Genomic DNA, 23360 nt, shown 5'->3' with positions numbered 1-23360 from the left:
CCTCCCTAATCATCTGTCCAAGTTTCCACTTTTTGTAAGCTTCCTTTTTGTGCTTAAGTTCACCAAGGATTTCCCCAGTGAGCCAATCCGATCTCCTACCATATTTTCATCTCTTTTTACGCATTGGAATGGTTTCTTTCTGTGCTTTCAATAAGGCTTCTTTAAAATACTGCCAGCTCTCCTGGGCTCCTTTTCCCTTCATGATAGCATCCCAGGGGATTTTGCCCATCAGGCCTCTGAGGGAGACAAAGTCTGCTTTTCTGAAGTTCAAGATGTGTATTTTACTACTCTCTTTTCTTCCTTTGGTCAGGATCCTGAAATCTACCAAATTGAGATTTCTGCAATATTTTATACATTTGTGAAAAACAAACCCATTAATGATACATTCCCTGGTCTTTAGTGGGAATTACTGAAGTTCTATTGATCGTCACAGGAGCCAAAAAGGTGATCACTAGCTGTGGGATCCATCATAACATGTTCCCAATATGCCTCCTAGCAGTGGATCCCAATCTTTTCTATGCTGGGGACTGGCAAATCCATTCACAAACTTTTGGTGGACCATCAACATATTCATTGTGCAAAGAATAAATATGCAGATATACAAATACAATGTTACTTCACCACCTAGACCCAGTCCAGCCCCTTGGTCCCCAGTGCTTAACACCCTTTGACCTCAACCCCTATGCCCCATGCCCTTTAACCCTTTAAACTCTGACCCCTATAGACCATGCCAGAGTGAGCCTGCCTTCCTCTCCGTGGGGACAGGGGGAGCGGCCATTGGCAGCAGAAGCGCTCCCTCTTCCTTTGCTCCCCTTCCCTCCCCAGTCACGTCTTGCATCCCCACGGGTGGGGAGGAGTATGGAGTCCCGGCTGGGCTGCCATTCCTGGGGAGGGAGGAAAGAAGAGAGGCGGCTCCTTCTGCCACCACCTCAGCGACACCAGTGGCAAAAGCAGCCGCACGGGCAGAGCGTGGAGCTCTGGCTGGCTGCCATTACCGAGGGGGGAAATGGAACAGAGGCACCTCCTCCTCCTCTGCCTCCTCCTGCCACAGCCCTACTGCTGCCTCTGGAAAAAGTGGACAAATGGGCAGGAGGAGCAGCTGTTTATGACACAAACACTCCCTCCTTCTTCGCGCCCCCTCCTTCCTCAAGCATGGAGGAGGGACGGAAGTGACCTCCTCCTGCCGTGCCTCAGCCGCGATTGCTGCCAGAGCGAAGCTGCCGTGAACAGCCAGTTTGAGCTCTGGCAGCCAACGTGGCCCAGCAACGAGTCATGGACTGGCAGTGGTCCATGGACTAGCGGTTGGGAACCGCTGCCCTATAGGCTCCCATTGTACAAACCTCTTGAAGGATTGGAGCCATGATTTGTTCATTGTCAGCATGAGGTTATTACATTTAATTTCCTTACAATTCGTCTACTTTAAATAGATCTTACAATTTTAAGTATTCTATTTATTTGCATTATTCTCATTATTCCTTCCACAGAAGTAAGTAGGAGCAATGACACATCCAGGATGTTTCGCTGAATCATCATTTATCTGACTTCAGAATTAAGCCGATCACCTTAAAGGGCCAAGGAAAAATGTTCTCTTTTATAGCATCGCTGTCCTGGGGCATTATTCAAATGGGGGAGGGGATGTTAAGAGTCTCTGCAGCTTGGGACTCCCTTTGGATCTATGGGACCTTCCTGATGGAAATGCTTCAGGGATAACTAGAGAAAATCTTATTGTATATTTCAAATGGTTGTTCCTTCCCTACCCTCCTACTCCTTTAAAATCAGAATAATTTTAAACAAAATAATGGTTTTTGGTGAGTCAGACAAAGCAGGGCCATCTAATAAACACAGGACTACACATACAAAAACAGTTTTGTTGCAACATCATGATCTGTCTGTATCTGTGTTTTAATGTAAATGTGTTTGTGTATTTGTGTTTGGAGCAAAATAGCTCCAAACAGCTCCATGCAAAAGGCAAATGAGATTTTATTTCTATTCATGCAAAACCATTACCCCAAATAAACACACACCTACAACTCTTTTTTCCAAGTAGCTTAATTACAAGGAGGCTACGTCTACACTGGCCCCTCTTCCGGAAGGGGCATGTAAATTTCACGAGTCGTCGTAGGGAAATCCGCGGGGGATTTAAATATCCCCCGCGGCATTTAAATAAAAATGTCCGCTGCTTTTTTCCGGCTTTTAAAAAAGCCGGAAAAGAGCATCTAGACTGGCCCCGATCCTCAAAGTAGGAATAAGACCCTCCGGAAAAGGGCACTTTTTCCGGAGGATCGGGGCCAGTCTAGACGCTCTTTTCCGGCTTTTTTAAAAGCCGGAAAAAAGCGGCGGACATTTTTATTTAAATGCCGCGGGGGATATTTAAATCCCCCGCGGATTTCCCTACGACGACTCGTGAAATTTACATGCCCCTTCCGGAAGTGGGGCCAGTGTAGACGTAGCCCGATTGTTTATCAATCTCACATATATCTTCAGTCCCAGGATAATATGAGCTTACTCTGGCCGACAACTGTACAATTTTTTGTTGTGGCTCTTCCTCCATTTTCAATCAAAGTTTATAATGTGATCTGTAGTTACTAGTTTAATGGGATAGAAGACAAGGAAAAACCAAACAAACAAAGCGGTTGGAGTGGAAAAACATGTAATTGGCAAATATAAAAGATTTTATAAAAGACTCATATCAGAGGAGTAGAGTCTTATGGAACCTAAGGCTAAATAAAACATCTAAATAAAATATACTCAGATACATCTGTTAATTTTTAAGGTGCCACATGAAGCCTTGTTATTATAGACTGGAGTCCTCTTAAGTCACTTTCAATGGATGAGACCAACTAACTTCAAGGTGACTAGGAGCTGGGCCAAAGAAAGTTACAAAATAAAATCTGGTTTGCTGTCTTCAATATGACTTCCCCTATGGAACTCCGTGCCAAGGTTTGCCTCAGTTCACCCTAATTTGCTAAATAAGAAACCAGACCTAAGAGTAGATATAAGCCCACCTGACTTGTGCCCCCTACCTCTGCTCTGTACTGTGACAAGAAGCTCAGGTTTTCCTTCCAAAGTATCCTAGTTTGATTACAAGCATGAGATTGCTGACACAAAAAAGTTTCACCATTCTAATGTAAAGTGTGATTTTGAATCACTTTAGTTAAACTATTACAAAAGGCTTCGCAAATACTAACTGCAGTTGAAGAGTGGATTATTTAAAGACAGCTCAAAGGAATTAGGATTTGTTTTAAGATAAACCAAAATAAGCCATTCTTCAACTGAAATTGGCATCCACCCAGTTTTCGCAATTCCTTGTGTTGACAAAGCCTCACACTCAAAGGACAGACATATCTTTAATGTGTTCAAAATAAAAATTAATTTCCATAAAATCTGCACAAACACACCAGAGAGCACGGCACTGATTTCCAGAGTCTGATTAGAGTCTAGATGCTAGATTTTTGACACATAATTGCTGTCTTTGGGGGATCTGTGAACCCTATAATGTAAAATCACTTATGCATTGTGAAGATTGTTTTATATGGATACTTTTCAATGCAATTGTTCCTTTGTCCCATCTTGAAGGAAGTATGGGGAATACAGCTGACAAGGTTTTGTAATACAAAACAGGCAATCTTATTCTCCCATCTCCATGCTTAGCATGAGAAAAAAATTCCAAAAACTTAGGGGTCTATTAGAATAATCTCTTCATGGAAAATAGCAAAAACCATCCTGTCATTTAAACTCTAGACACAGCACTTGAGAATTTACTGTAGAAAATGATCCTTCTCTATTCTAGTTGCTTCCCTATCCTTATAGATATTTTCTACATCTAATGCCTATGAACAGTGAGGATGCTCTGCCGCTTATAGGTACTTTAGGCTCCCCACCATGAAATGTTAAGCTTTGACAAAGGACAAATACATCATCAGTATTATAAGGTGATAATGTTTTATTGAAGTCTCAGATGAAATTATTTGAAATTAACCACATAATACTAGGAGTCCACTGGAAGTTTAAAGACGAACAATTTTATTAGGGTATTAGGGCATAAGCTTTCATGAGCTACAACTCACTTCTTCAGATGCTGAAGGAAAAAAGCAAAAAGAGAAGGGAGTGCTAAATAAATCAGAGTAGTTGTGGCTCAGCTCCAACAGTGATGAAAAGGTGAGAGGGCCCATTATACTGCAAGAACCACTCAATGTGTCTATTTAAATCTTGGTTTAGGGTGTCAGATTGACATATGAATTGCAGCTCAGCAGTTTCCATTTGCAGCCTATTTTTGAAGGGTTTTTGCCTCAAAAGGGCAACGTGCAAGCCTGAAACTGTGTGTCCAGGGAGGATGAAGTGTTTTCACACAGGTTTTAATATGTTGTCAGTTTTAATATCCGATTCGTGTCCATTCATTCTTTTGCATAGAGACAGTCTGGTTTGTCCGATGTACATGGCAGAGGGCATGGTTGGCATATGATGGCATAAATTACATGAGTAGATGTGCACGTGAATGAGGCTTTGATGGCATAGTCTTGCCACCCCCACTCTGACAACCTACAGGCATTGCCGGAGGGGGCAGCCCCCAGAACCTCAGCCTCCTCCCTCAGCAGCCTTTAGGCCATGGAGATGTGGCGGTTGCTGCCAGAGGGGGCAGCTCCTGGAGCCTTGTCCCCACCAAGACAACCTGCATGACATGGGGGGGGGCACTGGATGGGGCGACAGCTTCTGGAGCCTCATCCCCCAGGCAGCCTGCAGGCTGTGGGAGAGGGCCTTCTGGGAGGAGTTGCCACTGGAACAGTGCCACCCGTGCCCCCACAGGCAGCCCCAATAAGGCTCCCCCCACCTCCAAGCCCCTTTCCTTGAGTCCTTCACCTCCCACCTGCCTTGACTTTAGCACCCCTCCTCCTACCCTGAGCCCTCCCACACCTCCCAACACTCTGCCCTAAACCACCTACCCCTTACCCTTCCTCTCTCCCAACTCTCACACCAACCTTCATTCTCCTTCATTTTTGAAAAGTACAGTCATTGAACTAGAGCATATTTTTCATTTATTTTTCAAAGAAAAAAAAATCCTTCAGTTAAAGACCTGAGCCACACTGGGTACATCTGTTAGTCTACTATGTATCTGAGAGTTTGTGCAACTATAGATCTGTTCGTCTGAGTCCATTTGTTCAAGAGCTCCTCCTAAGTCAGGCATGTCCAAAGTCCGGCCCACGGGCCAATTGCGGCCCGTGTTCCGGTTTAATACAGCCCCACAGGTAATTTGGCAATATCTATCTTTTATGGCCCCCAACGAATCCATATGTATTGAGATGAATACATTGTAAAATCTCAGTTAATGTCAGTTGGTCTAAATCAGTTATAAATATATACACAACATGTATACTTGGTGTTATGTTCCTGTTCATATTTTTTGAACTTAAAAGTTGACAGACAACCTTTATTACCAATAATATGTAATGTACTTTACAATGTTCCTGACACGTATTTCAGCTTCCTGGATTTTTTTTTCATCTGGCCGTCAGATATGAAAGGCAGAGTGATTTAACACCTGTTTAGATTTGTCATCCATGTGACGAAATGAAAAGTATGCCGTTTGCAATAAACTTTGCATAAAATAGTTAATTTGAGTTTAATTTTAATGGTTCACAGAATGTCAGGCAAAATGGTCGGCCCTCACGCATGTTCACTTCATAAAATCTGGCCCTCTCTGAAAAAAGTTTGGACACCCCTGTCCTAAGTGGTAAGAGCTAGGCCCAAATGTTGTATGCAGCTTCCTCTTATCATAACTTGAAGCCAGGTCAGGGTTTGGTTGTGCCAGGACAATGGAATGTGCCTGGAATTTGATTGTTTCTCATCAAATGGAAAGGGAGGAATCTGGTAGGAGGGACAGTTATACTATGGAATGACCACAGTGTCAGCAAGGGGTCGGAGATGGAGACTGGGGCAGTTATAACCCCATTGGGCCAGCAATAGGCAGGAGTGGAGAAAAGAACAGCTATCTACTATATGTTTCAGAGAGTTTGTCTGTGTGTTTGTCTGTCTGTCTGATTCCTCCTCTAGCAATGCCAGCGGCAGCTGCAGTGCCCATGGACAGGCATTTCTCAATGGCCTGAAACTGCTGCGGTAAAAGCGGGCTTGGGTAATCCTCTCTCCCCAGAGCAGCCTGCATACTGAACCCCTCACCCCCAGCCCCATCCCAGAGCAAGGATTTAAATGAAAAAAATAGTAATAATTAGAGTTAAGGACCTGAGTAACGCTGGAAATCTTCCAGTTAACTACTGTAAAACCTTTCCTGCATCATTGTTGAATAAGAAAGCAAGTACAATATGTTCTAAGAAGTCACAACTCGGGAACAGCCAAGCACATTGTAAACAACCACAATTCCAGTTTATTAATGACATCTCCAGTACATAGGCAAATAGAGACTGCGGAATCCTGAGCAACTAACAAGAGGCTCTAGTGAGGAGAGTTTGGGAGTATTTTATGCTGTGATCAAAGGAGGGTGGTAGCAATCAATCCCTGTGGAGAGCTCAGATTCAGTCCTAAACCAATATGTTCAGCTACCTAAGGTCTCCTTTTGGAATGCAAAGCCTATCCATTGATAACTCGGTTTGGAGTGCCCCCCCTTCTCTATTATTTGAGGCCCCCTTGGTACCTGAGAAACTAGTTTTTCAAGAGTGTCTGCAGAAATGAGAAACTTTGCATAGTGATGTAAATCACAAACTGACAAAACACAAGGACTAAGGCAAGTGCTTATTTTCACTGGAAGGGACTCAAGATTGAAATGAATATTAATGTATGACACCCACTGAGTGATTAAAAAGGGGACATGATTAACTGTATTCCATCCTCTCTCACGCTCTGCTCTTTAATTCACTTACACGTAGGCTGTGTCTACACTTCACCCCTTTTCCAGAAAAGGGATGCAGATGAGACAAGTCGGAATTGCAAAGGAAGCGGGGATTTACATCCCTGCTCCATTTGCATGAACATGGCTGCTGCTTTTTTCCGGCTCGGGGCTTCGCCGGAAAAAAGCACCAGTCTAGACAGGGATCTTTCGGAAAATAAAACCTTTTCCGAAAGGTCCCTTATTCCTGATTTTAAGAGGAATAAGGGACCTTTCGGAAAAGGCTTTATTTTCCGAAAGATCCCTGTCTAGACTGGCGCTTTTTTCTGGCAAAGCCCCGAGCCGGAAAAAAGCGGCAGCCATGTTCATGCAAATGAAGCGGGGGAGATGTAAATCCCCGCTTCCTTTGCAATTCCGACTTGTCTCATCTGCATCCCTTTTCCGGAAAAGGGGTGAAGTGTAGACACAGCCCAAGATTTTAAAAACCTAATGTTAACCCTGCTAACCAACCAGATTGCCAGAGGTTGCCCAGCACCCAATTTTTCCTACTAAAGTCAACAGAAACTACTGGTACCAAGAACATTTAAATCCCATTCTTTATTTGTACCCTTAGTATTAGCATTCTCTTTTCCAAAATCTTGACCGTATTCTATATTGGGAGTTAAGCATGTATGATGACCCCTAGTAAAAACTAAAGTTAAGAATAGTGTACATTAAAATCTGCTTTTACACAGTTAGCAAAAAGGTACTTACCACACAGCTCCTTTGTATCCACATTGCTGTCAGATGGAAGATGCACATAAAGGGAGAAAGCAGAAAAAAGCGTTTAATTTAAAGGAAAGAGAAAGGGCTTATATAGAATTTTCCTAGGTTTATCGTTACAGATGGAACAAACACTCACAAACTTTAGAAAATCTCTGATCCACGTCTCAACTTTATAAGTCAATCCTATCTCTACTTAATACCTACGCCTCTGATAAACCATCCTCCAGCTAGCTGTTAACAGTCTGTGGTGATTTCAAGCCTTTAATACTTTCTTACAGCAGAGCAATGCCAGACATATTACAATCTGGATACAGACTCAGTGGTGAGAGGTCCCTTAGCTGCCAAGTCTGGAAGGAGTGGTGGTATTATTATTAATTATTATAAATACCATCTCTGGGACTTTCTTCTCAATTGGAACATTTCTGAGATTTGCCAGAATATATAAGCAAGAAAACCAGCACCATTCAGTTGCATCTAATGGAGGCACTCTTGGCTGATGACATGGGCATCAGCCTAACCATGACAAGCTTTATAGTTTTGCATTGATCTAATCAGTAACTCTGTGCACTGAAATAAATTCATTTTAATTGCTGCCATATTTATATTGGTATTGATAGCCAAGATGCAGAAACATTCTTCTTGCGTTTGTGTTTCAGAAGCAACACTACTCATTTACCATAAAATATTTGCACATCCTTTATAAACTTCATATGTAACTACTTCATAGTTGTAACTCTCCTTCTGTTGCACTCATAGAACTATAAAGCCCGTTGGTGGTCAGCAGGACACCTGCACATTCTCTGAAGTAGCTAGATAGTCTAGGTTTATATTTCAAAGGTACCTAGTTCAAATCTCATCAGGACTGTATTTCCATCAACAACAAAATAGGGCAATTTAGTAAGAGAACAGATCAGCCTTGAGACATAGCCAGCCATAACCATGTGCCAACAGTGTCTGTCTGTTATGTATATTGGACCAACTTCTCAAACACTTCGCCAAAGAATGAATGCCCACAAATCAGATATCAGACAGACAGTTTCACAAAGAAAAAACAGTTTCCTGTCATTTCAACCAGACTGGGCATTGTCTCAAGGAGCTCACTACATGTATATTACTTCAAAGAGAATTTAACACCAGACTACAAAGGGAAACCTCAGAACTATCATTCATGCTTAAATTTGACACTTTATGAATGGACCTTAACAAAGATGCTAACTACCTTACCCATTACAAAGATAGCTTCTCCAATTATCTCCCCTAATATCATTAAACTAATGATAGACACTAACCTCCCCCCCCCCCCCCCGGTCCCCGTCCCCCCATTCTAAAATCTGATTTGTCAATTTTATATGTGTTCACTTTTTTTATTGTATCCCTTTGGTATATACAGTCATGCCAATTTTCTTCCACAATTTGATCTGAAGAAGTGGGTCTGGCCCACTTAGGTTTATTCATCACCTAATATACCATCCTGTTACTCTTTAAAGTGCTGCATAGTCCTGTCTTTTGTTTCAGCAAGACCAGACTAACACGGCTACCTCTCTATTACATGTTAAAAAGGGTTACCCAAAAGTTCCACTGGAGGCTGGAGCACACTCCTCAGTTATTCTGTGGATTAATGTACACACAGTGGGGATTGTGGCGAGGATGGACAGGACAGGCTGCCTTCATCCTAAGGATGAATTCAGCTCCCTTGGCTACCAGTAGGAATTTAAATTACTGTAGCTTTGGCATCTTGCTGTCTTTAGACTAGAGTTCACTTCTGGATGTGTTAGAGCTAGGCACATATCTACGTGTAACGTTATGTACTGGTGTTATTTAAGGGAAAACTTTGAAAAGAATCAATGCAATCTGCTCCTTCATTTCCCTAACAGCTAAGCACAGAAATTAAGAGTACAAATTTACGCTACTAATTTCCTGATGTGTGCTTATAGAGGCAAAAAATATTTCAATTCTTTGATTTGATTGTGGATGCAAAATGTTAAGGGGAAAATTGCACTTTCAAAAGGGAAGCTGTTTGCAAATATGGCCTTTAATCTGTCCAGATGAATTTTACCAATGATCCAAGGCAAATGGAAAAAGAGGGCTGTGAGCTTTTCTTTTCATTCAAGTTCTCAGCTTGGTCTTGTTGGCTCTTCGCCATCTGGTTTTGAATCTACTTAGCCTGCCCCTCCCTGCTGTACCAGGGCCGGCCCTTACAGATAACTGACTGCCACTCAGGTGTTCACACAATACTCCCAGGTACCCCAATTTGGCAGTCCAGCCCTATTCAGGCAAGTACTAAAGCACATGTTCAACTTTAGACAAGTGTATAAATTCCAGTGACTTCAATGACATTTTGGTATGTGCTCAAGTGCTTTGCTGTCTACAGATGCACGGGCTTAAACACTGTAATGAACTGGGACCAAGACACAAATATATGGCTCATTTCCCTCTCACTACAGACCAAAGAGATACCAGTTCTCTTCCATTGCTGAGTAGCTTCAGTTTTCAACATTGAATTTTTCCACCATATACACTTGCTCTATATTTTGGTTTAAAGATACATACAGCAGGCACCCTAGTCTCGCACCCTGGGGACCTGACTGGTGCTGAACCAGAGAATTTGCAGAACCACAGGTCAATGTTGTCTAGCAGCATTATCAACTCTTCCACTGCTTACTGGACTGTTAGAAGACATTTAGGGGTAAATTAGAGCTAAATAACAGCACAGAACACAGAGAACCAGGACTGGTGGCTGTAAACAAACTTTATGAGACTGCAGGAAATTTGGCCACACACAGGATAAATGGACATCAGGCTTACTAAAATCATTCCAGACCACGACTGTTGCCAGGCCAGAGAGTGCCAGATTAGAGAGGGTCAACCTGGGCATTCAAATACACTCTGAATAGTAGGAACAGGCGCCTTCTCCTTTCTATATGTTCATAAACAGAATGATTTCAATTAAATAACGCTGCATCAACTCTTATTTTAACCATTTTAAGCATATGCTCCTACATAACAATATTGGGTTGATTAAGTGTTTTCAAAGAAGAGTTGTCTCCAGACTCAACCCTTGTGTTCAAACAGAGTACTTAATGGATGAATTATAAACCATAATAATAAAAATGAATTATAAGCATCAAAAGGTGCTTGCAGTGAATAAACTGACATTGCCTCAGTCTAGAGTTGTAAAGGGCACATGAGCCTTCTTTGGGATAAACTGAATCTCAGCCCAGAAGTGAAACATCTGCTGCATATGTCTTCAGAAGTCACATTTTGGATAATCTCTTCCAGGAGATTTCATTTTTTTTATCAGCCAACTGAGCAACTAGCTTGTTTCCATCTTCCCTTGAATCCTGTAATATTTTTAGCACAGTTTTTGGTCTTGATAACTGTTCTGGGCAGTAATTCTGTTGAGAGTTATTAACTTCTATTTTCTTGCTGAACAGATTTCTGGAAACCTTTTGAGCACCTGTTTATTATGGGGATTAAAAAATGGTGGTTCTTCTAAAAAACTGCCACTTTATCTTAATTCCGTCTGAAATTTATCATCTCCCCTGAGTTCTAAGACTAGTTCACTGAATTCTATAACATTTCCAGAACTACAGGGAGTTAATTTCCATGAACTCATTTTATTTTCTCATTAAAAAAATGCCATTGAAATGCTAAACGTGCAGATGTGAGGCATTGTTTGATGATCTATCTTACTTTAGAAAGAATAGTCCAAAATGCTTCTGAAACAAGCAATTGCTTAATTGGAGTCTTAACAATTCACTCCTTATTTCTGCATTAAAAAGGAGATTTCTTTTTAATGCAGAAATAATGCAAAAGGGATGTTGCAAGTGCAGCCCTTGTCTATTGAGAGCTCACCAGAGCGCGCTAGATGATGCAGTAAGTTAATTAAATAGCCTTTCACATCTGGATTGCTGAAGGGACAGCTTTAATATTGGCCACACTGGACAGTCTCTATGGGAAAGAATTAATGGACACAAATCAGATATTCAAAAAGGCAATACAGGCAGTCCCCGACTTATGTCAGATCCGCACTTACGAATGGGGCTTTCTTGCCCGGGAGCTCACAGGCAGCGGTCAGCCACCTCGAGCTCCGGGGCGAGAAAAGCTGCTCCCAGTGCCCCTGGTCTGCTGGGGACCGTCTCCAGCAGACCAGGGGCATCGGAGCAAACCCGCAGCAGCGGCGGGTTCCCGCGCTTCTGAGGCTTTGCCAGAGCAAAGCCTCAGAAGCGGGGGACACCGCCGCTGCTGCGGGTTCGCTTGCGGTGTCCCTGGTGTGCTGGAGACGGTCCCCAGCAGACCAGGGACACCGCGAGCGAACCCGCAGCAGCGGCGGGGTCCCGCGCTTCTGAGGCTTTGCTCTGGCAAAGCCTCAGAAGCGCGGGAGCCCGCCGCTGCTGCGGGTTTGCTCGCGGTGCCCCTGGTCTGCTGGGGACCGTCTCCAGCACACCAGGGGCACCGGGAGCAAAGCGGTCCAGCACCAGAGCAAAGCCTCAGAGGCGAGGAACCCCCCCCCCCGCTGCCGCTTTGCTCCCTGTGTCTCTGGTCTGCTGGGGGGGGTGCAGCTAGTGTGCCCCCCCCCCCAGCAGACCAGGCTTTTGTTGTGGACCCTGGGGCAGAGCAGCTGGGGCGCTGCTGGTTGGTCCCGCAGCGCTGCTCTGGGCACTACTGGACCAACCCGGCAGCACCCCAACTGCTCTGCCCCAGGCGTCCTGATTCAGCCGCTGCTGGTCAGTTTCAGCAGCGGCTGAATCAGGACTGCTGGGGCAGAGCAGCTGGGGTGCTGCTGGGTTGGTCCAGTAGCGCCGAGGAGCGGTGCTACTGGAGCAACCCAGCAGCACCCCAGCTGCTCTGCCCCAGACGTCCCGAAGTCAACCGCTGCTGAAACTGACCAGCGCTGACTACAGGAAGCCCGAGGCACAGTTGCTCTGCCCCAGACGCGAGCAGTTACTTCGGGCTAGTCAATTTCTAAAAATGGCAACCGGCTGGGAACATGCAAATCAAGCTTGGGATATTTAAATCACGGGCTTGATTTGCAATTTTGGTCGCCCTCATTAGCCGATCGATCTAGGGGACTAGTGTAGACGTACCCTATGAAAAATGAGTGCTCAAGATCTGGATTTTAAATCTCATCTGGAAGATGGCACCTTCAAGAGCACAGCACTCTTAGAACCATGCTAGGGCAGTGATGATCTGAAGGTTGCCACCAACTCATTTCCTTCAGCACCACAGGCTTCCTTTGGAGGTGTCCCTTCCAAGAACATTTCAGGCTCACGCTACCGAGATCTAATAAGAACATAACTGCAGAATCCGGATTTGAAAAATTGAACATAATGAAGGCCAATTCCTCCAGTCAACCTCATCACCCAAAGATTCAAAAATGTCACAGAAAGTTCCATTCTCATTTTTATGCAGGAGGGAAAAGTTTCTCAGACTAGCTCTAATCTTGTCTGAGAATCTCCTTATAATTTTAACCACACTCTCATTAATAACATATTTAATTAAAGCATTTATTAAAGTCATAACACAGACTTAATGAGAAAAAGATAATAATGTTTGTGTAGAACTTCATAAGACTACATTATTAACGATTGCATTATTACACAGCTCTCCTCCTTAGTGTAGTTTTCACTTAGGTGACCTTTTGCTACAGGGAACATTTCCCATTTATCTAGGCAAAAGTGAAAACCACAATAAAGTGATCTTCCAAACCTTTTAAGAGTCAAGTTTTCTCGCATAACTTGTGTAATTATGACTTTCCACATCCAGTGAATTAAGTGTCCAAGGCATTTTCCATAAATCTGTCTCAGAGCATACCTTATTCCTCATCACGAATTTGGAGCATGATTTCCTGATCCATGGTTGAGCTTTGAGAACAAAGCCACTAAAAAATGTAATATGTTCCTCTTGACTATTTCAGCTCTTCAGCAGAAAGTACAGAGTCGAGCTTTCAAATTGGTCCATGCAAAAGTGTGCATGGCCAATGTAGGTATAAAAATGCTTGTGTGTTTGTATGTGTACGTCATGGTTTGTGCAAGTGCATTTCTAGATGAGCGCACAATATCAGAATATTTGCATGCCTATGTCTAAAGCATGTATGCATGTTTGACAGTATGAATGTTTGACACTCGGAGCCAAATTTCAGTCCTTCCTTGCTCAAGATCAGGCTCATAGACTAGTACTGAGGACTAGTGTTGGTCTCGAAGTAAGGACAAAACTGTTTATAACAGATGTTCTAAAGCAGGGGTGGGCAATCATTTTAGATGAGGGGGACACATCAAAACTTTCTGAAGTGGCCCTGAGCCACCCTGGAAGGGGTGGGGATTCGGGGGAAGGGGTGGGGCCAGGACACTTCCATGCTTCCCCAACCACAGACCCTGATTGGCCTGGGGTGGGGAGAACACGTGAAGTCTTTGCACCTGCCTCTCCCCAGAGAGAACCGCCAGTTGTTCTGAACAGCTGGCAGTTCCCTCTTAATGCCCACACCCCGGGTGATAAGAGGAGACTTCACATACTCTCCCTGCCCCCAGGCCAATCAGGACCTGAGGGGTAGGGAAAGGGAGCGCGTGAAGTCTTCTCCCGCCCTGACCCCACCCTGCTAGTGCTTAGAGCCAACTCTGATTGGTCTTGGTGTGGGAAAGTGGCAAGGGCATCTGTGGATCAGATCAACCTGCTTGCCGGGCCAAATCCAGATGTGGAGGCCGTTTTTCCCACCCCTGTTCTAAAGGCTTGGTGAGAATAAGTGTTGGTGGAAAATGGTGGGGAGTTGCCTCCAGCTATTTCTTGCTTCAGTAAGTATAACATTAGATCTTCCATAGACAAAAAAAGGATGGTTGGGGTGTTATCTTGAGATTTGGGAGAACTAGGTTCAATGTCATGCTCGCCACACACTGCCTGTATGACCTTATTGTTTTAGCTCCCTTTCTGTAACATCGGGCTAAGAGGACTGCCCTACCTGACAGAATGCTTCATGTATTTATTGTTGCAAACTTGTGAGAGCTGTTCAATCCCTGGAATTAACAGAGTCCTGAGTATTTAATTTTACCAGTTTTCTATTCCAAATACAGATACTTGATTTTATATTTATATTATTATAACCCCCTTTTTCCTCCCCGGGTTACTCGGGAGCAGGTCACACTCACAGGTGTGCCTGGGCACCTGATGATTTTAACCCAAAAGGAGATCCTGAGCACCCCAGTGCGGATGGTGTTTGGTTGGGAAAAACCTATCCACCCCCTTGCTGCAGTCCCTTGCTTATAAACAATGTATAATGGCGGTGCCTCCACCTGGCTGGCCTTGTACACACCTATTGGCGTGCCTTGAGAGCCTCCATGAATAAACTCATTCCAGCTATAATCTGGATCTAATTCTAGAACAACTACAAATCATATACATCTAATAGATTACATTAGAATGAACAATCTCTACTTAACTTAAATAAACAGGGTTTACCATATTAACAACGAATAGCATTAACAAAGTGCACAACAATAATTGGAACTTATATATCTAGCATTTGCACTGCCAATATTGATCCCACCCCAGAGCATGCACACCCTGGACTTAGAGTCCCAGACTCTTGCTTGCGTGGGTGCACTTGAAGAACTGCAGCTGTAGTGGAGATTCTCTGCAGAAAGTGTGTATGAGGATCCATGCTAGGCAGCAGCTCTGTCCCAGGCAGCACTTTTCCCAAAAAGGCCCAATTACTTACAGCCTCATGCCATGCCTATCAGAAGCAGCCTGCTACATCCCAGTTCCAAAGGCCTCTAGTCCCAGTCTGTAGCTGCAACCTAACAGCCCCTGGACTGGATCAAACTCCTCCAAAGCAGCCTGGCTCCCCTTCTCTTCCAAAATCCAAGGGTAGAGTCCCAGACTGCTAGGCCTCTCTTCTCATGCACATGGAGAGAGCCTGAGCTCCCTCACTAGAGTCACTTCCTTCCTGTTTTTCCCAAGGGCTCATGGGAATTGTAGTCTGCAAGGCTGGATTGCAGCACACAGGGTCTTCCCAGAAAATAAGCAGAGGCACCTTTAGTAAGGGGACTACATTATATATATGCCTTAACATCCCTTTCTTCTTTATCATTCTAATTAGAACAATGGAAGAGTAGGATTGAAAGAGGTGCAGGAGGTCCTCCAGTCCAACCCCCTGCTTTGAGCAAGGTCAATTTAAGAGCTTTTAATGGACAAATCTGAACTCCAACAACTGAAGAGTTAGTACAGATCAGGCTTCTCTCTTCCCCTGAGTTCAGGTCTTAAATATTGATTGCCACTGATGTTTTGCCACAGGCAAAGCACAGCATATTTTCCGAAATGATTCTGACATAATGATTATTGAAGTATTCTTACTGAGTGCTTCAAAAGTATGCTGAAGAATTGTCTAGCAGCTTTATTTGTTACATAGCATTACTTTTCACCAATAGCGCTTGGACTCTGTGGCTATGTCTAGACTGGCATGATTTTCCGGAAATGCCTTTAACGAAAAAGTTTTCCGTTAAAAGCATTTTCGGAACAGAGCGTCTAGATTGGCACGGACACTTTTCCGCAAAAGCACTTTTTGCGGAAAAGCATCCGTGCCAATCTAGACACGCTTTTCCGCAAAAAAGTCCCGATCGCCATTTTCACGATCGGGGCTTTTTTGCAGAAAACAAATCTGGGCTGTCTACACTGGCCCTTTTGTGCAAAAGTTTTGCGCAAAAGGACTTTTGCCCGAACGGGAGCAGCATAGTATTTCTGCAAGAACACTGACAATATTAAAATAAGGGATAAGGGATCTTTCGGAAAAGGCTTTATTTTCCGAAGGATCCGCATCTAGACTGGCGCTTTTATCCAGCAAAGCTCCGAGCCGGAAAAAAGCGGCAGCCATTTTTATGCTAATGAAGCGGGGGAGATTTAAATCCCCGCTTCATTTGCAATTGCGATATGTCTAATTTGCATCCCTTTTACGAAAAAGGGATACAGTCTAGACACAGCCCTTATGTAGAAGTGTTACATAGACTCATAGACTTTAAGGTCAGAAGGGACCATTATGATCATCTAGTCTGACCCCCTGCACAGTGCAGGCCACAGAATCTCACCCACCCCTCTTAGAATAGTCGTCTCATCTATATCTCAGATATTGAAGCCTTCAAATAGTTTGAAGACCCCAAGATGCAGAGAATCCTCCAGCTGTGATCTGTACCCCATGCTACATGATGCAGTTTCTTTGCAAACTGAATATTAGGCCATATCTGGATTGGAGGTTTGCTGCATTATTCCCAATGACACGTGAAGTTTTTCTAGGGTTTGTTTCTCAGGAGAGTATATTACATGCCTATCTACACTACTGACTGTGAAAACAGTAAACTTCTCTTTTCCTCATTTTTTAGGCTGTTATTGTGTTTGCTTTCTTTCTTTCCTTTGATTTATAGCAGTGGTCTCTAACCTTTTTACACCCAAGATCACTTTTTAAATGACAAACCAAGCCAACATCTACCATTCCGCCCCTTCCTTGAGGCCCCACCTTCTCTATTCTGCTCTTTTCCATCACTTGCTATCCCCAATCCTTATACTTGTACTTAAAAAAAAAAATTCCCACCATTCCTCGCAGCTACTCACCTGTGCTGTTGCTCGGTGAGTAGCTGCTCCTCAAATGAGGAAATCTAATATAAATGTACAGCACAGGCGCGCAGTTCAGAGAGGGCTCAAGAGCTACTCTTAAAGCCTCAGAGATCTACCGGTAGATCGCGATCTACTGGTTGGTGACCACGGATTTATAGACATCTTATCTGAGCTCTTACCCCATGCTATGGCTGTCAAAGGTTGCTGTCCTTTGGCTCACTTTTATCAATGCAATTTTATTGGCCTTTCTTCTATTACTAAGGAGAACAGAAAAGGTTCATTCAGAGTGAATGAATAAAATGGAAGAATGAAGCAGAAAAGTCCCATTTCGGTTTTTTAAATGCTGAAAGGATTCACAGTGAATGAAAGTGGTAAGAGTGACTGGAAAATAATGTGAATTCACAAGTTACAAATACATCAAAGACTCTTCTTCAAAGCACATTTCTCATGCAAATTGCTGTCTGGATGGGCTGTTCAAATGCCAATCAACACCTGATCTGCTTCAGCTGAAGCTAATAACCTTTCCTGCTTTGGCAGATGAAAGCCTGGCAGCAGCCTCCCCTGTTAGGAAGAGGGAGTTTTTCAGATGCTGCCTGTCTCTTTATTTGCATCCCGAGCACATTGATTGCTGTTTGCTGGGAAGCTTCTTGTGCCATTTCACCTGAGAATAGAAAAAAATCCTCTGATTTTCAAGCCCAACCAGTACTTTAAGGCAGAGACCTAAAACCATTAGGTGCAGCTAGAAACCCATTATTATTTCTGATTACCCTTTTAGTCAGAATAGCAGCAGCCATAGAGCACTGAGCCAGATTGTCTCTGGACCAGTGGGTGGGGAACAAGAGTCCCTAATTTCTGCTCATCCTCTCCCTAAGGGCTGGGGGCCAGGACTGCTAAGTCTCTGCACATAGGAAAATGCCTAAACTGTTTCCTCTATGAACATATCTGGCTCCCTACAAGGAGACAAGGAGAAGCTAGACCATGGCTTCCACCCTCCTACCACTTGCACATCTCTGATTCTGCTTTAAGGACCCTATGTGACACTGGTGTCAAACAGGCAGACCTCACTCTAGGATTACAGTAACAGCTTTTTTACTTATCTTTCTAGTTTATTTGCATATAGCACAGTAGAATGATGTCCTAGCAGTGAAGGCACTGGACTGAGACTCAGATAAACACTGTTCAATTCCCAGCCCTGCCACTGACTTCCTGGTGACCTCTGGCAACTTACTTCCTTCTGACTCATTTCCCCCACATGGAAATGGTACTTCCTTTCTCCCACCATTTATCTGTCTGGCCTATTTGTACTATAAATTGTTTGAAGCAGGCACTGTTGCTTACTATGTATTGTGACAGGGTCAGAGCAGAAGGCTATAAAAAAGTAGTCCTGTTGGAGTCTGGGAGGTTAGCGAAAGCCCGACCACATCTAAACGACTTCCCCCCGCCAATAGGAAGGATCCACAGAACCTGAAACACCAAGGCTGTGTCTACACTGGCCCCTTCTTTGGAAGAGGCATGCTAATTTACAACTTTGGAATTGGGAAATGCGCGTGGGATTTAAATATCTCCAGCGGGATTTAAATAAACATGGCTGCCGCTTTTTTTCCGGCTTGGGGAAAAGCCGGAAAAGAGCGTCCAGACTGGTGCGATCCTCCGGAATAAAGCCCTATTCCGGAGGATCTCTTATTCCTACTTGAAAGCCTTTGCATGACCTCGGTGGTCCCCAGCACCTCAGGCTATAGGTTCAGGAAGAAAAGGGTCACCACACCCGCTTGACAAGACAACAAGTGGCTAAAAAAGACTGTCCGCCCACTTCAGCCACCAGCTGGCCTCGGTGGCTGGGGCGGTATGGGTCTTCTGCAGGAATATGTTGACATACCCCTCTCCTGAAGGAAGGAGAGCACCCAACACTGGTGGAGACCCATCCTACAGCCCTAGTTATTTAGAGTGCAAAAGATGAATGGCAGCATTGGGAGGGCTGGGGATGATCCTTGTTTGCAGGAGCACTTGCAGCTCCCATTGGGCCCCACAGCAAACCATGAGTGAACCTGAATGTGAGCAGGACGTCACGGAAGCAGTGGATCCTTTTGTAGGCCACAGTCTCCCACTGCCTGGTCCCTTATCCCTCCCCCAAAATGGCCCTTACAATCCAGAGAATAAGAGGGGAGTCTCCCCAGCACTGAAGGGCAAGAGCCACCTTGATCTTGGAGCCATGAATGTCCTCCTAGAAACTGCACATTTCACCCTTCAGTGCATTGGGCAACATGACATCAGGCCCCTGAATGTCCACAGGCCAGACCCTCCTATGGGCCTCCTGGCTGATCAACATAGGCAAGCAGGGACCATGAAGTCCCTGTTGTGATGATGGTAGGGGCAGTGGCAGAGGGAAAACAGCCCCAGACGTACTGGGAGTGGGAGAAATGAAAACCACCTCCCAGGGGCCAATGTCTGAGATAAATGTGGCAACCCAGGGGTGGGGGGACAGCAGTAGGTTAAGTGGCTTGCTGTCTCATGTTTTGGGGCCACTGGGTCAGGGGCCCCGGTGGCCACTGCTGGCTCTGGGCTGGCAGGCTTGGAGCTGGCACAGGCACTGTGGCCAGGGTCTACCCCTTTAATGGCTCCAGGGCTGGAGGAGAGGAGAGTAAGTTTTCCTGGTTGTGCCCAGAGTGGCCATCAGGGCTCCCTGGAAAGGGCTGGAGGCCCCCTATTTCGAATTAAGTGTCTACACAGCACTTAATTCAAAATAGCTATTTCGAATTTGGTGTTACTCCTCATAGAATGAGGTTTACCAAATTCGAAATAAGTGCTCCACTATTTCAAATTTATTTCAAAATAGCTGTTTGCCTGTGTAGACACTATTAAAGTTAATTCGAAATAACTGTTGTTATTTCTAATTAAGTTTGTAGTGTAGACATACCCACACAGAGAAAGCTCATGAGATCAAATCAGTTCTCTTTATCAGTGAAAGAGAGATATGCACAGTGGTTGCTCCCCTCCTTCCCATGGTAAGAATTATTTACACTGGGCCTGATAATAAACAAAAGTGTTTTTATTAAGTGCAAAAGGTAGGATTTAAGTTGTTGCAAGTGAAAATAGTCAGATCAAAGTAAGTTAATAAATTAAAATGAACAGAAAATGCGTAGTTAGTTCTAATCCACTAAGAAACTTGTTGCATGTAAATTTTTACCCTAAACAACTGTTCTTATTTCAGGTAAAAGCTTCAAATCAGAGTTGATCTTTTACTCTGACTTCGTTCTACAGCTTCTTCAAAGTTCTTTTGTATTCCCTTAGGGTGTGCCACACAGTTTCAAAAGTAGCTGAAGACAAAAGACTGATTGCTTCCGATTGCTTAAATATACTTTTCCCAGGGTGGGGACGCCTTTGTTTGGCATTCCCCATTCCCATGGGAAAATACCAGGTTCAAAATGGACACCAGTACCAGGTGGTATGGTCACATGGCTTTCTAGGACCAACCACCATTGGGCTTACAGGCTTACAAAACTATTCACAGGTCATCGATTTGATCACTGAGTCATTAAGTTTCCAGGGTACCAGTAATGGCCCTCATTAGCAGGGCTTGACAAATCAGTCTAGCGCACGTGCAGTGCGGGGCTGGTGAGTGGATTTCACTGCAGTTTGTCAAGCCCTGCTCATTAGCATATTTATAACTATAAACAGATTCACATTTCATATTTCTAACTTTACAGGCAAGAATGATACATGCACTAAAATAGGATATCCAGATCCAGCAGATTTTAACAGTTAAATTGATAGGTCACATCAATTTTGTAAAAAGCATTTAATGTTAAGCATATTCATATTCACAAGCCTCTCTCAATAGGATGTGGTGCATGACAACAGGTTCAACACAGAATTAGCATGATGAGCTGCTTTATCATCCTGAAATCCTTGCATTTTAATATTTTAATTACTCATGGTTAAATATAGTAAAAGACAGGAACTTGATAAAGGATGTCATACTTGAGAGAAACTTGCTAAAACTGTTCATGTTCTGTTTTACTTATATTTGTTAGTACACCTAAATATTTGTTCCTTTTATTCCCCCTTCACCAATTGTTTAGAGATCCATATGCAGTATTGTTGTAGCCAAGTCCATCCCAGGATACTAGAGAGACAAGGTGGGTGAAGGGGATCTTAACTGGTAAATGCATTACCAAGGCAATTTCCCCTCTCTTGACAGCCACATTTCCACATCAACTGCTGTGAATGAGCTACTTCCACCCTGACTCGACTAATCTCAGTTACACAAGTATCCTCTTTCTTTTATTGTCCTTATATATACACCCCTGCTTCTATAAACTCCACTCCAATTAATCTGATGAAATGGGGTTTACCCATGCAAGTTTATGTCCTAATAAATCTGAATTTCTAAGGTTCCACGGGTCTCATTGTTTTTGCAGATGCAGACTAACATGGCTAATCTTCTGAGACTCACCCACTTTGTTTAGAGACCTGTCATTTAACAGAGTTCCTCGGGGCAGAAATCATGGTGCCATCTATGATTGTAAAGTGCCTAACACACTGTGGGAGCTGTGAGAAATTAATACATTGCATGTTCTCTACACATCTATAACTGTATGCTGGACATTTTCTCTCCTTTGTTGACTGGCTGCTTGGTTTAATCTATTCCTGCATCACTGCTCAGCCTCTCCCCTTCAACCTCATGTTGTCTGTCTTCATCTTTTCTTATTTTTTCTGTACATTCCCCTCAGTTTTCCTTCCTATTTCATCTAAGTAATCCCTTCCTATAGGGTTGTCAGATGGTTTAACCAAAAATACCAAACACCGCCCCCCCCCCCAAAAAAAAACACCCAAGAAAAAATTCTGTTGAGAAAAAAGGGGGAGAGTATTCCCATCTGCCATCTTGTCTTCCTGGTCCAGGCCAGACAGCTCTCCTGCGGAAACAGGTAAGCACACATTTTTTCGCCTCCTGGCTGGGAAAAAATAACAAAATACTGGACATTTTAGGTGTCCGGTATTTTCTGATTTTTTTTACCAGACAGGAGGTGAAAATACTGGACTGTCCGGGTCAATACCAGATACCTGGCAACTCTACCTTCCTACCTTCCTTTCTCACTCAATCTGCTATAAAGCAGTGTAAATATATATCACAGTTTTAAACCCACCCCAATTTTTATTTTTAAATCTAACCATGTGTGCAAGTCATCACCACTCTATTCACTCTGTGTGGCATCTTTCTGCCTCACCTTTAGGGCTTAACTTCACCTCCAATGATAAAAGCTTTGCCATCAGCAAGTACTAATCAAACAGGTCTCTGTCAGAAGGAGTGCTTGCCTGTGGACAAAGCAAACACCGCTCAGATAGTATGTCTGCACTACCAGATTTTGTTGGCACATGAAGGTCACCAAAAGAAAAGTCGACTGAGGCGCCCTCTGTCAATAGATCTTGTCCACCAACACTGACAGTGTGAGCTGTGCACTGTGGGTATGTATCCCACAATGCAGCATTGTGGGAAGGCAGAGCTGATCCCTGTGCATCTTGGAATTACCTCTAAGTTCTCCCACAGCCTCCTCAGCTGCTGTGAGCGGCATCATGTGTAGCTCTGTGAACTCTTCATGCTGAGGCATGTCAAAGCAGCACAGCAGACTGTCTTAGTAGAGCTGAACAGGAGCACTCCAATGATTTGCTTTGTTTTTCCCCCAAACGGAGCAGCTCACTCAGCTGTCCGATAGTTCCTGGAGCTTTGAAAGGGGAGGGGCGCATGTCTGTAGGGAAGCAGAAAGGAAACCACCAAGCAGAGCCATCAGAGCTGGCATTGTGGGACATTGGCGGAAGCCAGTTCAGTCAGCAAAACAAATAGCAGAGTGCTGCTCACTGGCTCTTTGTTGATAATAAAAGGAGGGGGCAAGAAAAACGTCTCTCATAGGGTTGAAAGGTTTTTGTTGCCCAAACCGGACATTTTTCATGACACGAGTCCCATTGCAGTGTGTGGGCTCTCACGGTTTTGTCACCAAAAGACAGCTTTTGGAGTCAAAACTTGGTAGTGTAGACACACCCAATAGGGGGTGGAAGCTTTTTGTCAGCAGAAGTGCTGAAAAACAATGTTTATGCTGCCTGACTTTTAGCTACATGGATGTGTTGACATAGCCCTGTCACTATAAGCTGTGTAGTGTAGACCAGTGGTTCC

At 43.9% G+C, this 23360-nt stretch overlaps 1 protein-coding gene across 1 annotated transcript in view; it reads right to left on the bottom strand.

The window, feature by feature from the left end:
- NECAB2 (N-terminal EF-hand calcium binding protein 2) overlaps positions 1 to 23360 on the bottom strand; it is a 386434-nt gene that overhangs the window by 199169 nt on the left and 163905 nt on the right. The window contains exon 4 of the mRNA XM_006133911.5: positions 7589 to 7614. Coding sequence (XP_006133973.1) covers positions 7589 to 7614 — 26 coding nt within the window. The remainder of the gene's footprint in view (positions 1 to 7588; positions 7615 to 23360) is intronic.

This window comes from Pelodiscus sinensis, chromosome 12 (genome assembly GCF_052426305.1).
Source record: "Pelodiscus sinensis isolate ZL-2025 chromosome 12, ASM5242630v1, whole genome shotgun sequence".
Taxonomy (NCBI): Eukaryota; Metazoa; Chordata; order Testudines; family Trionychidae; genus Pelodiscus; species Pelodiscus sinensis.
Note: the sequence above shows the minus strand (reverse complement) of the source record. Positions and strands in the feature narration are given on the sequence as shown.